Below are 25170 nucleotides of genomic sequence, written 5' to 3' on the forward strand. Positions count from 1 at the left end.
CGCTGTATCTCACTTAAAAAACAAAATCAACTCCAAAGCCATCACCTCCATTTGGTAGTATGCTAATGAAACTGGGACACTGAGGGCTGGGTGTGGTGGCTCATGCCTTAATCCCAGCACTTTGGGAGGCCGAGGCAAGTGGATCACTTGAGGTCAGGAGTTCGAGACCAGTCTGGCCTCATCTCTACTAAAAATACAAAGATTAGCTGGGTGTGGTGGCATAGGCCTCTAGTCCCAGTTACTTGGGAGGCTGAGGCAGGAGAATTGTTTGAACCTAGAGGCAGAGATTGCAGTGAGTGCCATTGCACTCCAGCCTCTGTCTCAAAAAAAAAAAAAAAGAAATTGGGACACTGAGGTAAGCAGCCTTCAATCCTTGCTGAGCATTTGGCCCTAATCCTCTGAATTCTTTTGAGAGTTTAGGGTTGGGACTGAGGGAGTGGGTCACCTTGGATCAACGCCAGCACTCTGGATGTCAGCAGTGGCCAAGCGTCTTCCTTCTGACTCTGTAAAGCTGGAGCAATCCTCTTATTGCACAGGTACTGGCACTGTCAGATAGAAATGACAGCCATGGGAGGAGACCTGCAGCACTGACAGTCAGTGGTTCAGACACATGAGCCCGGACCCCAGTGCTGTCATGGACCCGTGCCATGACCTTGGCCCAATGACTGTTTCCACAGTGGAAACAAACAGTGAAAGTTCCAACCCCAGATGTAGTGATGAAGGTTCATTGCACTTGCACACAGTAGATGCTCAATAAATACCCATTACTCAATTAGGGAAATGAAGCACAATATCCATTTTTGGAAAATATTTATTAAAAAACTAGTGAATGTGGCAGAAAAACAAAACCAACACACAGCTTTAAATAGCAAGCATATGACACACCGGTTATAAAGCTTTTCCAACTCTACTGATTTAGTCTTTCACACCAGCTACTGTTGAGGAGGGCTTCCGAGGGAAGCCACGTGTAAACGGGTCATCTGTACTAGTGGTGAGCAAAACTAATTACATGAGAACTATCAATGGCCATATGACTTGCTTTCCTAGGCAATCCACCCAAAACATAGGTGAGTGACCAAATCTCAGGCGTGCGTTCATGTGGATCTATAGTTCTAGTTTTAATTTGAGGGTTGGGGGAAGTTAGGGGATGAAACAGTAGAAAGACAAACAGTATCGGCAGAGGGCAACCTTAAAGCACCTTTAAAATCTGGACCCTTTCCCACAATTTAACCCAGTAATTCTCAAACATTACTGTTGAAAAGAATCACCTGATGAGACTGTTAAATTGGCAGGCTCCCTAAATCTGCAATTTTAAGATAAGCACTCCGGGTGATTCAGTGTCTATTAGCCAGCCATCCAATTTCAGAAACACTGTTTAAAATGCATTAAAACAATTCCTACCTCCCACAAACAAAAGTAAAGGAATCTGCTGACAGTCACTGTGCTTTTGTCAATGTCAAGGGACCAATATGGGAAGGCAGGCAGGAAGGGGCCTCCCATTCCTAACACACTGATCTATAGAAGCCCTGTGCAACAGCCTGTCAAGTGTTGTTTAGGGAGTAAATACAATTCAATAAGAGTTGTTTTAGATCACAGAACAGCATCCAAATTACCAACAGGCCAACCCCATTCATCCCAGGTTAATGAACTTTGTTGGGTCGAAGCCAGATGGGAAACTGCTGTTCAAACAAAACACGGGTAATTGTGGGTCCTGACTTGTGAAGACATATGGAATAAAACATCTATAAAAACCTTTATTAAACATAGAGCACTATGCCCAAATAATTTTGAAGGTTTACGAAAGTCACATCATGGACAACATGTAGAAATAGTAACATTGATTCCAAGGTTCCCATTATCTGCAAAAAGATGTGCTATGGCTGTGTCGAAAACAAGGCAGTCGCTGTTCATGATGGCCGCAGCCACACCGTCATGAATCGAACGGGGCGTGGCCTCCCAGGTCAATCTCCGCCGGTTCCCATTCAACTCCAGTCTGTAGGCAAAGTTCTCGGCTTGCTTGCGGGTGCCAATGAGCAGGACGATGGCAAAAAACTGCTGGTGGCCTTCGTACTTCTCTTGTTTCTCCAGCACCAGCATGAAGTGATGGCCAAAACATGACTGCATCATCACCCAGTCGACAGCCCCTGGCAAGTTAATGTCTGTAGCTAGAAAGACGATGTCTTCTCCTTGAAGGGTGGTAATGCTCTTGTGGGCGTGCATGAGATGGGACATCACAGCTTCCAGGGACCCCTGCCACTTGCAGGAAGCACCAGGACATGGGCAGGAGTAGGGACGGTATTCACATATGTCTTCATGTTCTGGTTTCTCCGTATGGTGCAGGGTCAGGGAACAGCCCGTGGTGGCATACTGCAAAGAAAGAAATGCATTGAGCCATTGGGCCTTCTCAAAACTTCTATTGCTTCAACCCTCTATGAGTACTTAACTACTCCATTTTCCTGGGCTTAAACTGTGTTCTTAACTACTTTTGCTCAAAGCAAGTGAAATATTCAAGACTAAAAGTCTCAGTCTCTATTCATCATCAATGCTGTCATGCATAAAATGAAGGGTATTTCCTGAACCAGAAATATGCTGTTTTCCATGCCCCCTGTTCTGCTGTCAAAGGGATGAGAACTAAAGTTCTCTTACTGTGCACATCTCAAAATTGTTGAGCAAGCCCTATAAAAGCTGGTCTTCCCCATATTTTCTGTGAAGCTGTTTTTTAAAGAATTCAATTGCTTGGGTGGTGGGGATGGGGTTGGGCAAGGAATATTATATTATCCCAAGATTAGTTTTCACATATAGACAATATTAACAACAGTATAATTCTGTTGTCCCCCTCCACTGCTTTCTGGCTCAAACTGGTGACTGGCAGGCAGGCCGTGGGGAAGGCTGCCCTTTGGTTCCTTGCTCTTTGCTGCTGGCATCACCAGGCTAGGGCAGCGGAGGCCTGGAGACCCCTTCATACTGCTAGAAATATTACCCCACTGCATCCTTTTGACCTTCCCTCTGGGGGGCTTTGCCCATATTTTTTGGGTGGAAGGAAATCACATCCAAGAGCTACTTAACTAACTCAGAAGACTACTGGTCAGTCTGGTTCTGGCCAGTGGAGGTTAACATGAGAAGGGCCTAACCCTCCTCTCAAAGCTTGCTGACCCCCAACACTTCCTCAGATTCAAGAGCACATCATTTCATGGTCAGGTATGTCAGGTCCTCACAACAGGCCCGGGAGGAAGCAGAACTAGACAAGTTTGCTGACATGATCAGTCTGCCCCTCAGACACTGCCTTAATAGGGTAGGAGAACAAAATCATTTTCTCCCTTGCACTTGGGATGACATTCCTAGTGGATAAATCATACCTGCCGTGGCAAAAGACCACACCAAGAGGAACTGAACTTCTACTCCAGACTCTCACAAGGATGACAGTGTTAATTCCTAGATACCAGATGGAGATCAGCCCACAAGTAGACACCTGCCCTGAGTACTAAGCTGTTCTGTAAAGAATTAAGAAACCTGAATCACCTTTTCAGGTGAAACTAGGTGTCAGCCTTAGACCCCTGGAGCACAGAATGGCAGGGGAACTGTCTGGCTAACCACACTTGGATTCCCCTGCTCCACTGAGACATGAAGGCACCAAATAAGGGCAAGGCCAGGTCATTTTTCTAAGATGCTATGTCCAGTTGCTAAAAAGAAAAAAGCACCACTGCTGTTTTTGCTTCTCTCTACCCTGCTTTATAGAATAATCCCCCTTTTAAACTTGAAGTCGGTCAAATTCTAACCTTTATAGATGAATTTATCACTAGCAACAAGCAGATAGTATGCACTATGTGACTTCTCCATACAAGACGCTAAGTTACAGTCACTCAGAGGATTCCGAAGCAAGGATGACAGCCTCCACTCTCAGGGGGATTAGTCTCCCCTAATCGGAAAGGAGAGTGGCTTAAAGAAAGAAATGTAGCTCATCCTCCAACCCCCACTTCCCCATACCTAAGCGGATTATAATATTTAACAGAAATTGGCAGAAATATTTCAGTTACTTATTTGCCCATAGGAATTGTTTGTTCATCTTTTAAAACTCTGAACTAATTTCTAAAGCCTGGCTGTAAAAAAACTCACTCAGGAGAAACAAATTTATTTATCCATGTGTATTTATACTTTGTGTTCCTTACTTTATAAGGCCTGAAAAACAAATCCCTATTAACTGTGTTTTAAATCTAGGGTGTGGCTAGGAATACAGAGCCTCCTCATGTTCTTCTGTGAGTGATGGGTGAGACATTTCTGTCCAGTTTAAAAAAACACACACACACAATAAAAATAGCAAGAAATAGCCCAGAGCCTGGCAGAGTCTCGAAACAAGCTCTCAATATCTGAAGATGTTTCAAGACGAACTGTTCCCCATAGCTGCCCAGGAATGAGATGAACTTTGGCCAATGGCACCCAGAAAGGTACCAGCTGCACCTCTGCCCAAAGTCCCAAACCACTCCTCATTCATGACGAACTCAACATTTACAGCAAATATTTATCATTTGGCAATCATTTTATAACTTTCCCCACTCAAGTAGGAGTATTTATACTCTGAATTATTTGATTTGCCTTACAAATCACATATTCAACACTTCTTTCCACCCAAATATACAGAACAGGGAACCTCCCCAAACTGCACAAATAGAAAAGGCATTACTTTGCATTTGTGTGGACAACGATCTCATGTTTTTTCATAAGGATCTTGCTACATCCTCTATTAACTTAAATAAATAGTTTTAAAGCCTTAGGTGCTTACTCTGCTTTTACTGAACAAGCAGAACTTTCATGGCAATCTATCCCTTCTCTTTCCATCATGGGTAAGGTTCATGTCTTCATAACAACTGGTGCCACTTTTATGATGACTAAAGTCTAAACTTTAACCCCCTACACACACACACACACACACACACACACACACACACACACACACCACATTTCATACTTCAAGCAGTTTTGGCATTGTTCTGGAATGGCATGTCAGAGCACCATGGGTGTTTTGTCACTTTCATCAGGGGCTCTCATCCAGGGATCCGAGGGAGGGCTTTAGTAGTTTGTGAATTCCCCAAGACTGTATGTAAAACTGTCTAGGTGCTTCTGAGCAGCAAAGCCAAGTCTCACTGGCCCCTGGCCTTGAGCTTGTGTTTTCTTTTCTTTTCTTTTTTTTTTTTTTTGAGATGGAGTCTTGCTCTGTCACCCAAGCTGGAGTGCAGTGGCGCGATCTCGGTTCACTGCAAGCTCCGCCTCCCGGGTTCATGCCATTCTCCTGCCTCAGCCTCCCAAGTAGCTGGGACTACAGGTGCCTGCCACCACGCCCAGCTAATTTTTTGTATTTTTAGTAGAGACGGGGTCTCACCGTGTTAGCCAGGATGGTCTCGATCTCCTGACCTCGTGATCCACCCGCCACGGCCTCCCAAAGTGCTGGGATTGCAGGCTTGAGCCACTGTGCCCAGCCTGGGCTTGTGTTTTCTTGAAGAGCTCCAAGGGTTTCTAAGAGTTTCCAGGGCTGAGAACCTCTATCCTAGAGCACACAGAAGGAATCAGCTGTGGATCCTGCCCTTGTGGTGTTTCCAGTTGAGAAAGACCATATAATAAATTTAACAACTATGTAAAGGAAGACCAGGAGGGCAACAGGTGATTTCAAGGTGGGACAGGGTGAGGAGGACATGGTGAGGAAAGCTTTATTGTAGACAAGTGGATTGTGGATGGAGTTGTTCCATCTGGTTCTAGCACAGGGTGAGTGGAGGAAACAGTGGGGATAAAACCTCAAGGAGGCCAGGCGCGCTGCTCACACCTGTAATCTCAGCACTTGGGTAGGCTGCGGCAGGTGGATCACTTGAGGTCAGGAGTTCAAGACCAGCCTGGCCAATATGGTGAAACCCTGTCACTACCAAAAAATATAAAAAATTAGCTGGGTGTGGTGGCATGCACCTGTAATCCCAGCTACTAGGAAGGCTGAGGCAGGAGAATAACTTGAACCCAGGAGGAGGAGGTTGCAGTGAGCTGAGATCGTGCCACTGCATTGCAGCCTGGGCGACAGACTGAGACTCTGTCTCAAAAAACAAACAAACAAACAAACAACCTAAAGGAGAAGGCAGGTCAGGGACCTTCCTGACAATGGAGTTTATTTTGAGTTTCTCGACAGTGGTGCTATTGACATTTTGGACCTGATAATCCGTTGTTGTGGGGGCTGTGCTGTGTACCGCAGGATGTTTAGCAGCATCCCTGGTCTCTATTCATTAGATGCCAATAGCAACCACCCCCTGCCCCTCAGTTGTGACAACCAGAAATGTCTCCAGCTCTCCAGGCATGGCCAAATGTCACGTAGGGGGCAAAATGGCCCCAGTTGAGAACCACTGACTCTGATAAGAACTACTCATTCCAATTCTCAAGAATGACAAAACCTGGCTTCCAGGCAGCCACTATCACAGTTGCAAGGAGCGGCCCATGCCAGCAAGCAGGTCCAGTAGGTCACTGGCCCACCCAATGAGCACTACCAGGGCAACTCAGGAATGCCAGCCTTGCCACACAATCAGAACATGATTGCTAGCAAAGCATGGAGTTAGACCAGGGAGTCCATTCTACCCGTTTTATTCACTAGAAGCTGGATGCTCCCAGAGTGTGGCTGACTGGTCAGGGCCCTGTGGTCATTTGTGGCTTCACAAGGAGCAGAGCCCTGCATTCCCAGGCTGCCCCGCCAGGGTTCTTTCACTGCACACAACAGCTCAGGAGTCAAAGAATCAATATTTTCGGAAAAATAAACAAATAATTTATATCTGCCTTCACCCCTGGCCACCAACCCAACACACATAAAACTCAGAGTCCACAGATACACTGCTTTTGGAAGCAGGTTCTAATATTAACTTCTTTGGTTTGCAAGAAGAGAGAAACAGCCCTGAAAGTGCCACTCCCTGAGGAATAAGGCAGCAGCATCTCAAATCAGTAACCAGCCATTAGGCCCTCCCAGCCTTCTCTGGGATCTGGCAAGAAAGTCCTGAGGTTTCACTTCATACTCCAGCTAGGGCTTGCCCCACAAAATGTGAAAAGGTCAAGGACTTGTGCGTTTAAGCTGGGGAGGGCTTTCCTTTAGATGTCTGGTTCTTAGCTGTACCCTTTTGTTACTGAGAGAAGGCACCTGGGCTGGTTCGCAGAGGGCTGCCTGTGTCTCCTGGGACAAGCCCACAGCTATAAATGAGATTTCTCCTTAGGGAAATATCTGCTCATTTCCCCAGGGGGAATTAGTTTTAAGTAAACATCTCTAAAGAAAACACACACACACACACACACACACACACACACACACACACACTCTGAAAACTAAAGAAGAAAATAGGGAGGTAGGACCGGGCACGATGGCTCACTTCTGTAATCCCAGAACTTTGGGAGGTTGAGTCGGGTGGATCACCTGAGGTCAGGAGTTCGAGACCAGCCTGGCCAACATGGTGAAACCCCATCTCTACTAAAAATACAAAAAAACAAAAACAAACAAAAAAATTAGCCGGTTGTGGTGGTGGGCACCTGTAGTCCCAGCTACCCGGGAGGCTAAGGCAGGAGAATCACTTGAACCTGGGAGGCAGAGGTTGCAGTGAGCCATGATTGTGCCACTGCACTCCAGCCTGGGCAACAAGAGCGAAACGCCATCTCAAAAAAAAAAAAAAAAAAAAATTGGGAGGTAGATGATGGCCCAGCAGAATGAGAAACAAAGAGATGTTGAAATCCCATTTCTAACTTCGCTTTACAAACTTTTCATGTTGCAGTGACTCAAAAGTCTTGTGCAAATGTGTTCTGCCATTGAGATGTGATGTGTAATCCGGACCCTCATTCTTAGATCTTTGCAGAAAGCAGCGAATAGTTCCCATTCTTTTCCTGGGTGTGGGGTTTGAAGGTTGTATTTAAGTTGGAATTTAGGCAGGGTTTTTCCCTTTTCAGCATAGAAACCCCTTCATACACAAATACACACAACAAGATACAGCAACACACAGTCAAACACAAGACACCTGTTATTTACCTAATAAACACAGTCACATTATGTTTACTTATGAAATGAGTATGCAAGCAAAATAAGCCTTCTTAGCCATGGTGCTAGTGAAGGTCATGGATGCTGTCACTGGTTTAGAACAAGTCACTTAACCTATTTAATGAAATCTGATTCCATGCAATTCAAGAATGATTTACTGAACCCAGCAATCAACAATCTACTCAATGGGAGGAGCATGTGCTCCACAGCAGAAGCATGGCTCTTTAGGGAACTGTGAGGTAACCACACTGCCTAGACCGGCTTACGTCCTAGGAAACAGCTGAAATTTATAGCAAAATACCTGCTAGCACCTCAAATGAGAATGTCTCAAGAAAAACAAACCACAATCGATATTTTGTTGTTGATGCTCATAAACTTTTGAATTAAATCTAAGAAATGACCTTGTCTTGGAGTTAAAAAAAAGCAAATGGCACTTTCTTTCAACCTAAATAAGTTGTAATGATCACAGAATGCATACTGATGGCTAAGTGCAATGCATAACTCTAGAATGAGAAACCAAAATTCCTATAAAGGACATTCATTACTGGGGTAAAAGCTGTAATTTGAATGTGGACTGTGGATTAGATAATAGGATCTGCTGTGTGTCAAATTTCCTGATTTTGATAACTGTGCTATGATTATATAAGAAAATGATTTTAGATGAAACACAATGAGGTATTTAGGGGTAAAGGGACAAGATGCCTGCAATTTACATTCAAATGGTTAAAAAAAAGTATGAGCAAAGACAGCACAAATGATAAAGCAACTGGAGCAAAAAGGAAGTAACTGGTGAATCTGGATAAAGGCTATAAGGGACTTTTTAAATGCTATTATTGCAACTGCTGTGTAAGTTTGAAATCATATCAAAATAAAAACATGGTCAGGCAAGGCGGCTCAAGCCTGTAATCCAAGCACTCTGGGAGGCCGAGATGAAGGGACTGCTTGAGCCCAGGAGTTCAAGACTAGCCTGGGCAACATAGGGAGACCCGTCTCTATAAAAAGTTAAAAAAAAAAAAATAGCCAGGCCTTGTGGTGCACACGTGTAGTCCCGGCTACTAGGAGGGCAAAGGTGAGAGGATTGCTTGAGCCTGGGAGGTCAAGGCTCAGTGAGCTGTGATTGTACCACTGCCCTCCAGCCTGGGCAACAGACTGACAGACACCCTGTCTCAAAAATACATACATAAAAACATACTAAAGAATCCAGGGACCGAGTTAGCATATTTATCTTTTATGGGACAGAAATGGTTTATGCAGAATTGGTTGAATGAATTAAGTTTTATCATAATAGTGTTTGTTTTAAAAGAATATATACCTTTAACTACATAACTACATGTAAATGCAACTGAAGTTGGTAGTTTTTCTTTTACTAGAGGCTATTTGAGACTGTAGTGAACCAATACAATTTTGCAATGAGAAATGAATTGTCATAATAACCAACACTTCTTTGGCCCCTATAGAAGACAATGCATTCTCCATTGTCCTCTGATCCTTCTAAAGGTTTGCGGGTGCCTGACAAGTCTGTGGCCTTGGCATGTAGTTTCATTATTCACCACTCTCAGTGGTCCAAGGTAAACTCCACTTTGTTCTAGACCCATTTGAAAGATGAGCTCCAGGAATAAAATTTACTTAAGCCCCTTTTTTCTTTTGGGAGGTGAACCTGGAAGTGGGAAGAAGAGATATATGAGCTCAACTGGAAGGATGAATTTCTGACAGTATAATTTATTATGTATGATTAGCAGATAATTAGGACTTGTGCAAATGGGAGTTGGCAGCTAAGCCTAGTATAGATCCACATCACGGTAAAAGTTACATTTTAACCATCAGTCAAACTTTTAAAAGGACTTCTAGCAATTCAAGCTAGCTGTTTTGTGATTTAAAATGTTTACCTGCCCCACAAAGAGCACTGAATGATCACAGGTTATTTTCTAGTTAATTTACAGGTTTGTTAATTTTGCTTATTGGTTCACTGATTCATTGCCTGCTTCTTGCCCACCTAATATTTGTTGATAAATGAATAAATGTTAGATGTATCTGCCGAAGATGGAATGTTTTCCACCATGTTAATTTTACTTTAATTAGAAGTTTTACTGTGGGACTTAGAATTAAAAAAAAAATCAATAGATTTTGAGATCATGTAAGAAGAAATGTTTGTTTTAGATTTCAGGCACTATGGTTTTGTCATTTTTGATGAAAGTGTTTCACATATTTTATTTACATAACTATTTGGAGTGAGAAGATTAAAAAAATTTTTTTTTTTATTGAAATGACGGGGTCTCACTTTGTTAGCCAGGGTAGTCATGAATTCCCGGCGTCAAGCAATCCTCCCACCTCAGTCTCCTAAAATGCTGGGATTAAAGATGTGAGCCACCATGCCTGGCAGTGAGAAGGTTTATAGCCTTTCTGAGATCTTACCTAGACTGGAAAACATGAGCACAGTTGTCCTTTTGATGGCTGTATGTTCCTCTTGCTTAAAATATGTTTACAACAATGGTAGAGTAGCTGTGATTGGAACTCAAGTAGCCAGTGTCCTGTGTGACCTGGAGCCTACCAAATCACCTATGAGTGGGTCTATAAAACTGTCTATGACTTACTCCTTGACTATTATTAACAGTGGAAGAGTTGTAGACTCTTCAAGTTAATCATGTTAAGGCTTGGGAAACAGGAGAAAGTGAAATCTGTTCTTGTGACTTATTTATAATATTCAACCTGCATCTGTCTAGCATCCTTCCTCTAAGAACCTTAGCGTATTTTCCCTTAACTTGAATGGTAAATTCCTGAACTCTGCTGTGAGGCAGTGTGAAGAGATAATCAGGCCTGACACGGTGGCTCATGCCTGTAATCCTAGCACTTTGGCAGGCTGAGGCAGGCGGATTCCCTGAGCTCAGGAGTTCGAGACCAGCCTGGGCAACATGGTGAAACCCCATCTCTACTACAATACAAAAGAAATTAGCCGGGCGTGGCAGCATGTGCCTGTAGTCAGGAGGCTGAGGCAGGAGAATTGCTTGAACCCGGGAGGCGGAGGTTGCAGTGAGCCGAGATTACGCCACTGAACTCCAGCCTGGGTGACAGAGAGAGACTCTGTCTCTTAAAAAAAAAAAGAGAGAGAGATATCATCAACCAATAGTGCAGTAACAGTTTTACAGACAGTGATAGGAGAAGACACTATTACTCAGCACTAGAACTGTCAAGTCAAACAGTGTCACCAAACAGTGGTGAGAGTAAGGAAACACTTACTGTTCACTTTACTAAATTTCTTCTGGGGAAGACAATTCTAATTAAAATCTTGGGCCCAAAAATCTGTCCTTTTTGCCTAAGAGAAAGTCAACAAACCACCTTTTAGCTTTCTTACTAAGAGGTGTCTTGGGAAGACTTTGGCATAAGTTTCTTTTCTTTCTTTTTAAAAAGAGACAGGGTCCTGCTGTGTTGCCCAGGCTGATCTCAAACTCCTAGCCTCACGTGATCCTCCCATGTCAGCCTCTCGAAGTGTTGGGATTATAGGCATGAGCCACCACAACTGGCCTGGCATAATTATTACTGCAGAAATCTGAGAACACCCTGCTATCGAGGGAGGGTGTGTTTAGCCTTACAGAGACTCCCAGGGCTGGCAGGGGTTTATTTTTAATCTTAGAAACTTTAAACAAAGGTTGACTTTTGACCATGTATGTTTCTCATCTGTCCATAGCCAGAGTTAGCAGGTAACCACACATTGTCATGGAGAACCAGTTTTGTGAGGTCCTTTCAAAGTGCATGTTCAAGCAAACAAAACACTTAAAAGCTGAGTTAAAGGCTCTATGCCATGTGACCAGTACCACACCCACCCTTTCAGTATGCCCTCACTCTTCCATGCCAGGTTCCCACCTGCACAACCACGTAACTGCCCTGACAGTTCTTCAAACAGCTCTATTCCCCTCAGCAGTCTTTATTTCTCAACGAAACCAACTGAATTCACCAAAAGACTTAAGTGGTAGGGTTGTAAAATTATTAAATAGGCCAGGTGCAGTGGCTCATGCCTGTAATCCCAGCATTTTGGGAGGCCGAGGCAGGCAGATCACCTGAGGTCAGGAGTTCGAGAACAGTCTGGCCAACATGGCGAAATCATGTCTTTACTGAAAATACAAAAATTATCCGGGCGTGGTGGCATGAGCCTGAAATGCCAGCTAATCGGGAGGCTGAGGCACGAGAATCACTTGAACCCGGGCGGCAGAGGTTGCAGTGAGCCAAGATCGCACCACTGCACTCCAGCCTGGGCGACAGAGCGAGACTCCATCTCAATATTAAAAAAAAAAATTATCAAATAAAAATACAAGATGTCTCTCAGGCAATGTTTGGAATATACTTATTATTCTTCTCTGGCCCCGCAAGTTATTTGTTGTTTATCTGAAATTCAAATTTAACTGGGCATTCTGTATTTATCTGGCAACCCTAATAAGAGGGCCCGCTGGTACCACTGCCATCCCTGCAAAAGCCACTACTTGGGTCTAGAATGGGAAGAGGGATCACTGTTCCTCAGAAGGGTAGAGTGGGCACAGAAAAAGCAAGAGGTTGTAGTGAAAAAGACACTGTATATGTAATTAGTCCAGACTGGAGTTTCTGCCCCCAAACTTAAAAACTGCACGAGCATGGGTGCCTAGCTCGGGCCATCTATAAGCAAGGCAAGCAACATCCTTCACAAGCAACTCTGCTGGCCTCCCACACAGCCTCCTTATGAGCTTCCATCCCTTCTTTCTTCACGGGCAAACCGCTGCGCACCTTCAACATGCAGCTGGTGCCACCATGGCAGCAAGGTCTTCGGACTCCTTTCGGCTCCTAGTACTTCAGACGGGCTCTGCCCTACTGGCACATCTGTCTCCACCAGTAGACTTAGGAGAGTTTCAGAAAGACGAGAGGGGTGAGCAGAGGCAAGAACTGGCTAGGCAGATGGGTTGTGGGAAGGAGAGGGCCTGGAACTGCAGCAGATTCCAAGGCAAGAGCGAGTATGATGTAAAGTTGGTGGGGTCAGCAGCGGCCAACTCTGGCCTGACACTGCACCAGGGAGAAAAAGCAGGCTGTGGCATTAAGAAAACCAAAAGGTAACACCCAATGTCAGTGCTGCTGGGAAGAAATGGACATTCAACTGTAAGCCATTCTAAGGGAGAAAACAATTTGGTTCTACTATCAAAAAGCTTCAATTTCTCAGGCCGGGTGTGGCGGCTCATGCCTGTAATCCTGCCACTTCAGGAAGCTGAAGTCGAATCACTTGAGCTCAGGTGTTCAAGACCAGCCTGGGCAACATGGTGAAACCCTGTTCCTACAAAAAATACAAACATTAGCCAAGCATGATGGTCTGTGCCTGTAATCCCAGCTACTCAAGAGGCTAAGGTGGGAGGATCCCCTGAGCCCAGGAGGTTGAGGCTGCACTGAGCTGTGATTATGCCACTGCATTCCAGCTTGGATGACAGAACTAGACCCTGTCTCGAAACAAAAAACAAAAAAAACACTTAGATTTCTGCATATACCCTTGGGCTCTACCATCCAACTTCAAGGAATTTATCTTTAGGAAATAACTATATTTTTGTGTACAAAGATTTGGTTATAGCTGTGCTTTAAAAAAAATCTCAGTAAGAAAACAGAATTTAAATGACCACAAATAGGAGCCTGACTAAATAACTCTGGTACTGTTATAGAACCGCAATATGTGGCCATTAAATATGATCCTAAAGAATATTTATCACTGTAGAAAAGCAGTCACGATGTGTTAAAGAATGTGTTAGATAAAGAAGCAGATTATGAAACAGTGTAGACAATAGGATTCCCCACCTGTATTGTTCTATTCTCAAATTGCTACAAAGAAATACTTGAGACTGAGTAAGTTATAAAGAAAAGAGGTTTAATTGGCTCACGGTTCTGCAAGCTGTACAGGAAGCATAGCGGCTTCTGCTTCTAGGGAGGCCTCAGAAAGCTTCCAATCATGGTGGAAGGCAAAGGGGGAGTGAGGGATCTCACATGGCAAGAGCAGGAGCAAGGGTGGGAGAGGTGCTTCACACTTTTTAAATAACCAGATCTCATAAGACTCACTATCATGAGAACAGCACCAAGAGGATAGTGCTAAGCCATTCATGAGAAATCCACCCCCAAGATCCAACCACCTCCCCCAGGCCCCACCTCCAACATTGGGGATTACAATTGAACATGAGACTTGATGGGGACATAGACCCAAACCATATCACCATCTCACTTGTTTTGTTTTTGTTTTTGTTTTTAAAGAAAAACTCCACTGATGTAGAAATAAGTTTGCAAGGATGTATGCAAAATGGTATAGTGGTTATCTTTAGGTGAGGGAGATTATAGGAGATTTTAATTTTATACTATTTTCTATATGTTCTACATTTAAAAATAATCATAACTTTAGAAAACATAATATGTAAAAATACACAAAATATAATACATATAATTTAAAATGCTGCTTAATCTAACCAGCTTTCCCTCTCAAAAAATTTAAAGAAATGAAAAAAAAAGCCTCATCACTGAAAAACCAATACAAGGGCCAACTTACACAGCTCTATGAAAATGCTATATGATTAAGAGTAGGGAAGGGAAGCTCATTGGGAAAATCTATGGGAAAAAATAGGAATGATTCCTTTTTTTCAAGTTTATGCATGAACCTGACCTCAGATATCGGCCATTTAGTTTCTGTCAGCTTCTAACTGAGCACATTTATTTAGTGCCTGGGCTGTGTTAGGCACTTTGCATGAATTATTAGTGTGTTTGGTCCTCAAGGCAACCTTGAGGCTTGGAGAGGTCACCAGCCAGTCACAGTGGGGCTGGAGTTGGGATTTGGACCAGGCCAGATGAGGGGCTGCCCTCAAAACTGCCAGAGTTAGAGGGATCCTGCGGGTAAAAGGGACCCAAAGATACTATCTTTGCTGATTCAAAATTTTAAAGCAGTGCATAGGCCGGCACATTAGCAAAAGAATATTTTTCTTTTTCTTTTCTTCCCTTTTTTTTTTTTTTTGAGACAGGGTCTCACTCTGTCACCCAGGCTGGAGGGTATTGGCAAGATCTCAGCTCACTGCAGCCTGGACCTCCTGGGCTCAAGCGATCCTCCCACCTCAGCCCTCTGAGTAGCTGGGAGTATAGACACGAGCCACCATGCCCAGCTAATTTTTGTATTTATTTATTTATTTTTTGAGATGGAGTTTCGCTCTTGTTGCCCAGGCTGGAGTGCAATGGTGCGATCTCAGCTCACCACAACCTCCGCCTCCTGGGTTCAAGTGATTCTCCTGCCTCTCAGCCTCCCAAGTAGCTGGGATTACAGGCATGCGCCACCACGCCTGGCTAATTTTTTATTTTTAGTAGAGACAAGGTTACTCCATGTTAGTCAGGCTGGTCTCGAACTCCCAATCTCAGGTGATCTGCCCGCCTCGGCCTCCCAAAGTGCTGGGATTACAGGTGTGAGCCACTGTGCCTGGCACAATTTTTGTATTTTTAGTAGAGACGGGGTTTCACCATGGTGGTCAGGTTGGTCTTGAACTCCTGACCTCATGATCTGCCCTCCTCAGCCTCCCAAAATGCTGGGATTACAGGCATCAGCCACCACACCTGACCAGAAATATTTTTCATCCATCTGTATATCACCTGTGGGCAAAAACTGAGAACAGGAAAACCCTTTTATTCCATAGATGCTACACAGTCTAAAAATCATTACATAAAATCTTTACCAAACTGGAAATGAGGAAAACAACAGTTTTGCAATCTAGGGCAAAGCTGATGAAATTCTGTAGAGCATTTCAGTATCCTTCACAAGCCTTAAAAGGATACCCCAAAGCTTAAAATAAAGATACATTTGATCAGGAAGACTTTCTTATTTTCCTTTTCAGGCTGTCCAGCGTGGAACCACATTCAAATACCCTGTGTATGATCATGTCCTGAAAAACTCGCCAGCAATACACAGTGGCTCCAAATGCTGGCACTGGTACACAGTTTAGCAAATGTGTATCTGCTACATGCCCCTTTCAAGGAGTGACGACCTTATGGGTTTGAATAAGAACGGCCATGTCTCACAAATTTTGTCAGAAGCAAAATCTGATGCTTAAGACATTTTACAGTGAAGCCTCACTATATTCATATATACAGTACTTTTTAATGGGGCTTCAAAAAACAGCTCTACCACAGAACGGGAGAGTCTATCCCAATCTTGGGCTGGTATTTTATAGGCCAGACCTGCTGTAACTTTTGGTAAGCCTCTGTTCTGGTTATACTAAGGCTCAACTTTCACTGATAACTATTTACTCCAGTTCCAGGTCGTGGTGACCTGTGAAAAATCTTTGGCCAATTATGTGTGGAATCACCATTAAGCTTAAGTACTGCCATACAGTATTCTAATGCTTCTGCTTTATACAAAAAGTAAACTACAACGAAAGGTGTATTATCAATTTTGTTCTTTAAAATCTTGAGCCCCGGAGTTAATGTATGTGGACTCTGGTCCTTGCCAGTTCACTCTGTGCTTTTATGGGCCAACCTTGCCCATGTCAGGCAGTAGTGAGGACTTCAGGGACAACTTCCAAAGTAAATAGTTTTGTGTTAGGAGAATTCTGGGGGTTAGGAAGAAGTTTTTGAAAGTATTTTTGGCTAATCAGCTTGTGCTTCCTGCTTCCAGGTGATCCCCCATTGCAACCTTCCAACCACCCCAATACCCCCCATATTCCATTCCATATGGTAAAGCAAAAGCCCTCAACAGCACTTCTAATCTGATTTCCGAGCACCCACTAACTAGGCGTTATCTCCGTTCTTTCTAATGGATGAACAAACAGGGTCAGGGAAGTATGTGACTGGACCAAAGTCACACAAAGCCAGGACGAGAACCCAGGTCTTCTGTTTCCTGGCTCACGTTCTTTTCACTGGGACCGCTTACTATATTTTAAAATTTTAGGGTAAGAAAGAACCTTGGGATAATCATTTAGTCCAATCCCTTCTCTTAAAGACCCTCAGGTGCAAAAAAGAAACTGACCTGTATAGAGTCAAACATCTAGTCACAAGGCCATCATCTGAGGGTTCCTGATGGCCAGAAAATAATATTCTCTTGGCAAAATGAAGATGAAAAGAAAACAAGCTACAAAATCACCAACAGTTAGGGCCTAACAGAGTTCCAAAGTTCATGTATGGCAAGAGTTAAATGAGAACTTCCAGGCTCAAGGAATGCTTCTACAAGAGAATCAGATCAGAGGCTGCATGCTGGCAGCTGGAATTTGGCCTGGAGACGTGGTGGTTCGCTTTGTCTGCAAGTGGTGGCTATACATGTGAAGTCAGCCAATGCTAGAAAAAAAATCGAGATATTTAACATAAAAAAAAAATCCAGGCTGGGCACGGTGGCTCACACTTGTAATCCCAGCACTTTGGGGGGCCGAGATAGGAGGACTGCTTGAGCTCAGGAGTATCAAGACCAGCCTGGGCAACATAGTGAGATGCCATCTCTTAAAGGAAAAAAAAAAAAATCCAGATTTCTGGCTTTTCTTGAAAAAATCTAAAGGTCTGATATGCCTGTACCCACATCCCCAACCCCACCAATCAGCCAGAGCTGAGTAAAAGCTGCCTCTTGGGAGGTGGCACCTGTTCTCTGGCTCTCCACCATCTCCACTGCTCCTCTAGGTCTCCCTGACCCCGAGGCCATGAGTGCATCAAATACTTCTCTCCTCTCCTCTCCTCCCATTACATGGCCCTCCTCCCATTTAGAAAGTTTGTCTCCACTGAACTAGATGAAGCCAAGGGCTTTTAAACTTTCAACTGTTTTGTCTAACCTTACTTGGTTTTATGTTATTTTTTATTTTTTAAGGAACACAGACATTGTCACAATTCAACCACAGAGAAGACTTGTCCGGCTGAGGCTTTCAAATTCAATAATTATTTGGAGATATGCTACTAGAAACTTTCAGAGAGGACAAAGAAAAGGTATCATCACAGTGTAAGAAGGCTGGAGTGGATTAGCATTGCTCATAGTTGTAGAGAGAAATACTTGGCTGATATCAAAATACACCGTTGGATGGTAAAGTAGACTATGTTGTTGATATGAATGTGTCAACCTTCACTTCTCCCCCTAAACCCACACACTGAAGGGGTGAATTTAAGTCTGGGCACAGGATGTCAAAAGTTCTCAGGCATGGAACAAGCCACAGAATGGATTAAAAAATACCCCAAGTGGAAGAAAGCCATACACTATTAGACATTCCATTTTTTTTTTTTTTTTTTTTGAGACAGAGTCTTGCTCTGTCACCCAGGCTGGAGGGCAGTGGCACAATCTCAGCTCACTGCAACCTCCACCTCCTGGGTTCAAGCGATTCTCCTGCCGCAGCCTCCTGAGTAGCTGGGATTACAGGTGCCTGCCACCACACCTGGCTAATTTTTTTTTTTTTTTTTTAATGAGACTGAGTTTTACTCTTGTTGCCCAGGCTGGAATGCAATGACGTGATCTTGGCTCACTGCAACCTCTGCCTCCCGGGTTCAAGCAATTCTCCTGCCTCAGTCTCCTGAGTAGCTGATATTACAGGCATGTGCCACCATGCCCAGCTAACTTTTTTGTATTTTTAGTAGAAACGGGGTTTCTCCATGTTGGTCAGGCTGGTCTCAAACTCCTGACCTCAGGTGATCCGCCCACCTCAGCCTCCCAAAGTGCTGGGATTACAGACGTGAGCCACTGTGCCTGGCCCTAATTTTTGTATTTTTAGTAGAGATAGGGTTTCGCTATGTTGTCCAGGCTGGTCTCGAACTCCTGACCTCAGGTGATCTGCTCACCTCTGCCTCCCAAAGTGCTGGGATTACAGGCATGAGTCACCACACCCAAAGATCTGAGCTAATAATGCATCCAGTTCCCCATATCAAAGGTGCTGGCAACACTCTAGCCTTTAATTAATTACCCTAAACCTAAGTGGGATAGTTATTTGGCAATACATCCATTTTTTTGCCAACTGAAGCAGTCCAGAGCTGTGATGATACCCCACAAAATACTAGGTTTGTAGGTTTCCCCCACCCCCCCATCTTCCTACCCTACATGCCCTACAAAATTCCTGCCAATGAATTTCACAGTGAGTATGTATGTTGTCATTTTGGGATGGTCCCATAAGAGGCCCATCTGGTGAACTCATCCAACCAGACGGTTTTGTTACTGGTGTCAACCTTGAGTTATGATTCAGAATCTTGAGTATACACTCAGATTCGAAATCCCTACGTAGTAAGGTGTAGGACAAAACATCTGTGCCTTTGAGATGCAGGCGCTTGGACTGGTCCTCTTACTAGCTGTGTGATTTGACAAGTCACTTCACATTTAACCACTCTGTAGGCATGAGTTTCCTCATCTGAAAAAAAAAAAAAGGCAAACTAGTAAAAGCTGACCCCTGCAAAGTAGCTGGCAGATAGAGGGCATCCAATAACATTCCAGATAGCCTCCCTTCTTTTCATAGAATGCTAGAAGCTACAGGTCCTTAGAAGTCAAGCAGATTCATCTCTCATTTATATAGATGAGGAAATCAAGGCCCTGGGAGGTGGTCTTTCAGGCAAACAGTGGCAGTGCCAGGCAGCTCTTGAGATGTGGGCTCTGGTACTTTATTCAACGTTGGTTTTTTTCACATGATCCAGCCCATGAGAGATTCTGAGAGCAGGTGGGGACAGTAAAAAGGCAGTCCCATAATTTCTAGGAGCCTCAAACTGTAGGCCAAAGGGCTAGGTAAACAGATCTGCCTTGTTTTAAGTTTGATACAGGCCTTACGGCTCTCTGTTGTTTCTCATCCTCTACAACTAACACATCTTGGTTGGTCCCTGGGCCTATGTATACATTCAAGTTTGGTTTATCCAGACTAACTGGCTGAGCTGCCCTGCCAATAGTTTGGATTATTGATCAACCAAAGGTGAGGCACACACACCCCAGCTTTATACAACTCACACACATGCACACACAAAAGCATCCCCAAGATCACATCCTAAGCTTGGTTCTTGGTCTGCAGGGGAATAATTGGCCCTTTTAAATTTCAGCTTGCAAAGTAATAGCTTTACCCCACTGCATTCTTATAGAATAGAGACTCAGAAAACCACTGACATGTACAGAAAGGCTGAGAACCCCTGATTCCCAGAACTCCTCTTCAAGGTTGATTTCACTAGCCTGTTTCACGTTAGGAAAGAACGTATGCTTTCATAGGAACCAGAGTTCTAGATCCTGAAAGTGAAACTTCATGCTCCATATAGCATAACTGTTTCCTTCCCTTTCTCTTGGGAACAACACAATTCTATTATGGTTACCTTTTAAAAACAAATTATGGATTATTGACTAATATCAAATGCTCATTTGTGAACTAAAACTCACCTAAAAGCCATTTCTTTTGTTAGCCGCTGCGCGTTTAAGGGAAAGTAAAGGGGTGAGAAAATGGCTCCCCAGAAATCCTATGGGGCATCCCCCACCCCTGCAATATATCTCAAGCATCAAATAGCCACTCTATGTTAACTACCACCAAACCTTTTCCAACCACTAGGTTGTCACCTTTTTCACAACCCTAAGACAACTATGCAAATACTTTATCTAAATTTTGAGAAACTGGGCTGAGTGAATTAGTAAGCACTATATGAAGAGGGGTTAACAGCAATTTATTAAGGTTGCCTGAAACACCCTAGTCCAAACACCGATTCAAACTCTTATTTAAATATGCTATTTTAAACCTGATTTGCAGCAGGGCAGCAGACCAAATTAAAGCACTCATTTTACTGACCTGAGTCCCAAGCCTGAATTCTCTGGTGGATTATTTTTAATTTAAAAATGAGCTCTTGTCCTATAAAATAAGCAGCACCAAGGAGAAATGCAAGACAGCCTAAATGGCCCAAGAGGCAGCGCAAGTTACTTTTACAAAAAAACTGGAAAGTATTAATGACATTATCTCCACTTCTAATTTCAGAAAATGACTTTACAGTATAGTTCTAGGTTATAATGTAGACAAGTATGTCTGTGAAACTGCTCCTGAAGGTTTCCACGTACAGCTGCAGGTAAACAAATGTTATAATATGACCACACAATGCAATACTATGCAGCCATTTAAAATACAATGAAGTCGACTAGGTTTCAGGTATAGAGAAATATGTGTGATAATATGAATTTAAGAACAGCAAGTTGCAGATGCCATTTTTGGAGAAAAACTTACATCTATGTGTGGGTATTAAAAAACCTCCCTGACATACACTGACATCTATGATTCTATATTTAGCTGCGAGGGTGTATGTATATATAGTTTAAAAAGATACACACTAAACCTAACAATGGTGGGAAAGGAGGGGAGAGATCTTGGTCTTTCATTTTACTTCTTGTCTTGGTGGCTTGCATTTTTCGCAAGGGCATTGAAAACTTTTTACATTAAATAAAAAATGAAGTGATGAGCTTTAAACAACTGTTAACAACAGCTCTTGAGTGCCCTTGTTAATTTCTTGATTGACTGTTTTCACCCCACTTAGTACAACAACGCAGCCACAACTCCTCAGTCCTTCCCAGTCTTTGGAAGGCTAGGAGAGAAAAAGGCGTGGCTTGCTGGGTTTTCTTCTAGCTAGAGGAAAACAGGCTGTAGGCGCCCTTTTTTTAGCTACACTCCCGAGAGCTCCCACGTGTCAGGGGTGCGCAGACGGTAGGCGCGGGGTGCAGGACTCCAGTTATCAATTCAGCCGAGCCCAGCGCTGGTAAAGGGGGCGTTTAGCTCGCCCGTTTCCTCCCTCCTCAATCCCCACACAGTCAGTTTCTCGGTCCAAGTTTTACTGGTGCGGCCCAGCCCTACCGAGAGTACCCGAATACACGTCTGCAGAGGACGCGGGCATTGGGCCGGGTGAGCTACGATGTTCTAACGATCAGCAAATGCCAATTAATCTGTTAATTGTCTATTAACAATTATTACTCGGTAAATGTCAACCCAGACCTACTCCCAAAGTGGGCTTGAGGGAGGGTGGACGAAGTGTAAACATTTTTTCTTTTTTTTTTTAAATGAGAGATGCCGCCCGCCTCTCCGGGCCTGCGAGTGGGCTGGCGGATACCGGAGTCCCTGAGGTCACCGGCGGAGGTACGTGGGCTGTCCCTGGGCTTACCTTACAGGGAAACAGGACTGCCGAGGCCACCTTCTCCATAGCCAGGTTCCTGATGCTGGGCGTCAGGGCGCCCCTGCACGTCGGGCAGCAGCTCAACTTCTGGCGGCATTGGTTACACACCAGGTGCCCGGCCTGGCACTGCAGAATAGGAGGCAGGACATAGTCAAAGCAGACCGGACACTCGAAGAGCGAGGTCAGCTCGTGGTGCTGCGGGGACACCGGGCCGGCCCCGCCGCCGCCGCCGGGGCCCGAGATCACCGCCGCCGCGGCGGGCACCGCGGACGAGCCGGGGCCCGCAGCCGAGATGGTGGCGGCGGCCGGGGGCGCAGCCGGGGACGGAGTGTGCTGGGGCTGCGGCGGCGGCTGCTTGCTGCAGGGTTTATTAGCGCTGGGGCCGGTGGAGGACGGGCGGCTCATCGCGCTCCGAACCAACCATGGAACTGCGGGCGCCTGCCTGCCGCGGGGCCGCCCGGGTCAAGGCGGTGCGCGCCCCGCGGGCAGCGAGCTCCGAGGCAACGCCACGGCGCCCAGCCCAGGTCCGGGCGGCGGAGACGCTCGGCGCCCGGCAGGCGGAGGGCTGCACCGCGCTGATGCACTCCGCAGCCCCCGGCGTTCCGAGCACGCCTCCGCGTCGGACCCCGCGCGGTGCCCTCCTCCCGGCGGCGTCCCGGGCCCCGAACCCCAGCGGTGCGCAAAGAGCCCTGGCCCACCCGCTTCTGGAACGGCCGCTGACGCAAGCCCCGGGGGCGCGCGCGGACGTGACGCCTGGACACGTGTGCGGCCGCCCAGGCGCGCGGGGACTGGCAGAGCCACCCTGCGCCGAGGCGCTGGCTCCGCCCGGCTCCAGCTGGCAGCGCAGGGGGCCGCCTAGCGCCGGCGCTTCCTGCTCGGGCTGCGGGCCGGGCCTGCGCCAGTGAGCATGCCTGGCTCGCTGCAGCCCCGCGGGGTTGTCTTTTCTGGGTTGAGGAGGGGGGCTACTCTCGGGGAAGCGTCGCCGAAGTCCTCTGGCCACACCCCGGGGTGCCTGGCTGACGCGTCCCTCAGCTCAAACGAGAAAGGCAACTTCAGGCGGGGCGGGAGCGTGGACGGTGGGTGGGACCGGACGCGGGCGGGCAGGGGCGGGGCGCGGGCGCCCCTGCACTAGTCGGAAAAAACCGAGAGGTTTCTCTTCTCAGGGCTGAGTCACCAGCGCGCAGGAGAAGAGGGCGATGCGGCCACCCGGGTTCTGTGTTCGGAGTCAGGACGAGAAGCATTGGGTGGGAGCAGGGCGAGGGGCTCGAGTTGGGTCTGCAGCGGGCACAGGACCTAGTTTTGTACAGTTAACGGTGGGGTTGAGTAAAGAGGGGGGCGGTGGGGAGGATGTAAGCTCCCTTTATTCCTTTCCCAGCGGACCAGGAGGAAGCTTCGTTGAATTGAGCGCCCCTGGCTTGTATAGCAGGCCGAGGAGGGAGCTCATGGGCAGCGTTGGCTAAGAGTTCGAGATCATCTAGAAATGTCAGAAACGTAGGTTGGGTCGTGAGGTCTCTGAAGACAGTGGGTGAAACTCCAGTGTAAGGCGCTGCGTCCGCTTGGTAGAGAGCCGGCCGAAGTCCGAGTCTTTGTTGCGAGGCGTAGGGCCACCCTGCGCGCCCAGCAGAAGCGCTAGAGGGCACGGTTGCCCGGGGTGAACCGCATGTCCAAATGTAACTGTGTGCTCCCAGTTAAAATTGTTTTTCTGCAAACTTTGCTTGAGCCAACGATTCCGGAATTGGGGAAAGGGTTACCTTAGGTAGAAATCGGATATTTATAGGAGACACAGAGGTAAGGACCAACTGTTAGGACTGAGTGAAAAATGGTTCCCTCCAACTGTAAAAGTGGAAAAAAAAAATCTATCTTATAGGTGGGGCAGTGAGGAGTAAATGAGTTTAATATATTTCAAGCTTTTAAAACAACCTCGCCCATCATAAGCACTGTTTAAACATTAGCTCTTATCTTTTAAAAATATTAGTGGATGTTTAAAATGAATGAATACAATTTGTCCAAGAAATATGGCGTAAGAGCCCAGAAGAAATAAAGTTTAATCTTACAAAGGGCTTCTGTAGAAAGAATACATGCATGGAATTGATGGAATTTGGTATAAATCTTGAAAAAACTTAATAGGTGTATTCAATCGTTCAGTAAATGTTTCCTGAGCATTTATCATGTGTCAGCTACTGTTGGAGCTCTGAGAATGGTTCTCATGCAGTTTACATTCTAGTAAGAGAGCAAGGCCCAATAACCAAGCACTCGTGGGAGAAGAAGGATTTCAGATACCACGGGGTGGGCAGGCATTATAGCAGGAGCTAAAAAGCACAGAGTGAAAGAATGTATTCTGGGATTGCATTGGGACTTGGAGGGGATATAACGGGAGTGTAGGGGTGTGGCGTTAGCACAAGGGGAGCCTCAACTGGCTTAATAAGACATTTACCTCAATGATAGGGGTAAACCACTGTAGGGTTTTGTTTGTTTTTTTAAGAACACACAACAACACTAGGTTTTGTAGGTTTTTGGAAGCTCTTTAGTAACATGGCTGAACCTGAGTTTTTGGATAGGTAGGGAGCATAAAATAATAACTAATGTTAATTGAGTGCCCACTGTATGTTGGGCATGGATAGTTTTAAGTATTTATCATAACTCTCTATGATGAATACTACTGTTATCTCCATTTTACAGTTGAGGAAACCGAGACATAGGTTACTTTGCTCAAGATCACACAGCTGAGAATGTGGGAACACGCTAGGAGCCCTTCTTAACCACTAGTCTGTATGCCTCTAAATTATGCCTGATTCCTACTTACAGTCTTGTTAAACAGTTAAGATTAGCACACTCAACAGAGTCAGAAAACAGTTGTTCAGCCTATAATAAAGCACTAAATTTTGTGGGCAAACTTTACATAAACTCCTTAGCTGGTCTAGAGAGAAAAATTAAATCATGTTCTATTTATTTTCACCTTTTTATGACACAAAATATAAGTGATAACACAAAAATCACCTACTGTTTTACTGTTATTGAAGAAAATGTAATATTTTTCATTCTTAATT

At 45.1% G+C, this 25170-nt stretch overlaps 1 protein-coding gene across 1 annotated transcript; it reads right to left on the minus strand.

Moving 5' to 3' along the window:
* Positions 1–793: 793 nt before the first annotated feature.
* On the minus strand, positions 794–23051 carry SIAH2 (siah E3 ubiquitin protein ligase 2). The gene is made up of 2 exons (XM_003826639.7): positions 22112–23051; positions 794–2367 (listed from the first exon to the last, which is right to left on the minus strand). The coding sequence occupies exons 1-2, from the start codon at positions 22526–22528 to the stop codon at positions 1810–1812; spliced, it is 975 nt and encodes a 324-aa protein (XP_003826687.4). The 5' UTR covers positions 22529–23051; the 3' UTR covers positions 794–1809.
* Positions 23052–25170: the final 2119 nt, after the last annotated feature.

Source organism: Pan paniscus, chromosome 2 (genome assembly GCF_029289425.2).
Source record: "Pan paniscus chromosome 2, NHGRI_mPanPan1-v2.0_pri, whole genome shotgun sequence".
In the NCBI taxonomy this organism is placed as follows: Eukaryota; Metazoa; Chordata; class Mammalia; order Primates; family Hominidae; genus Pan; species Pan paniscus.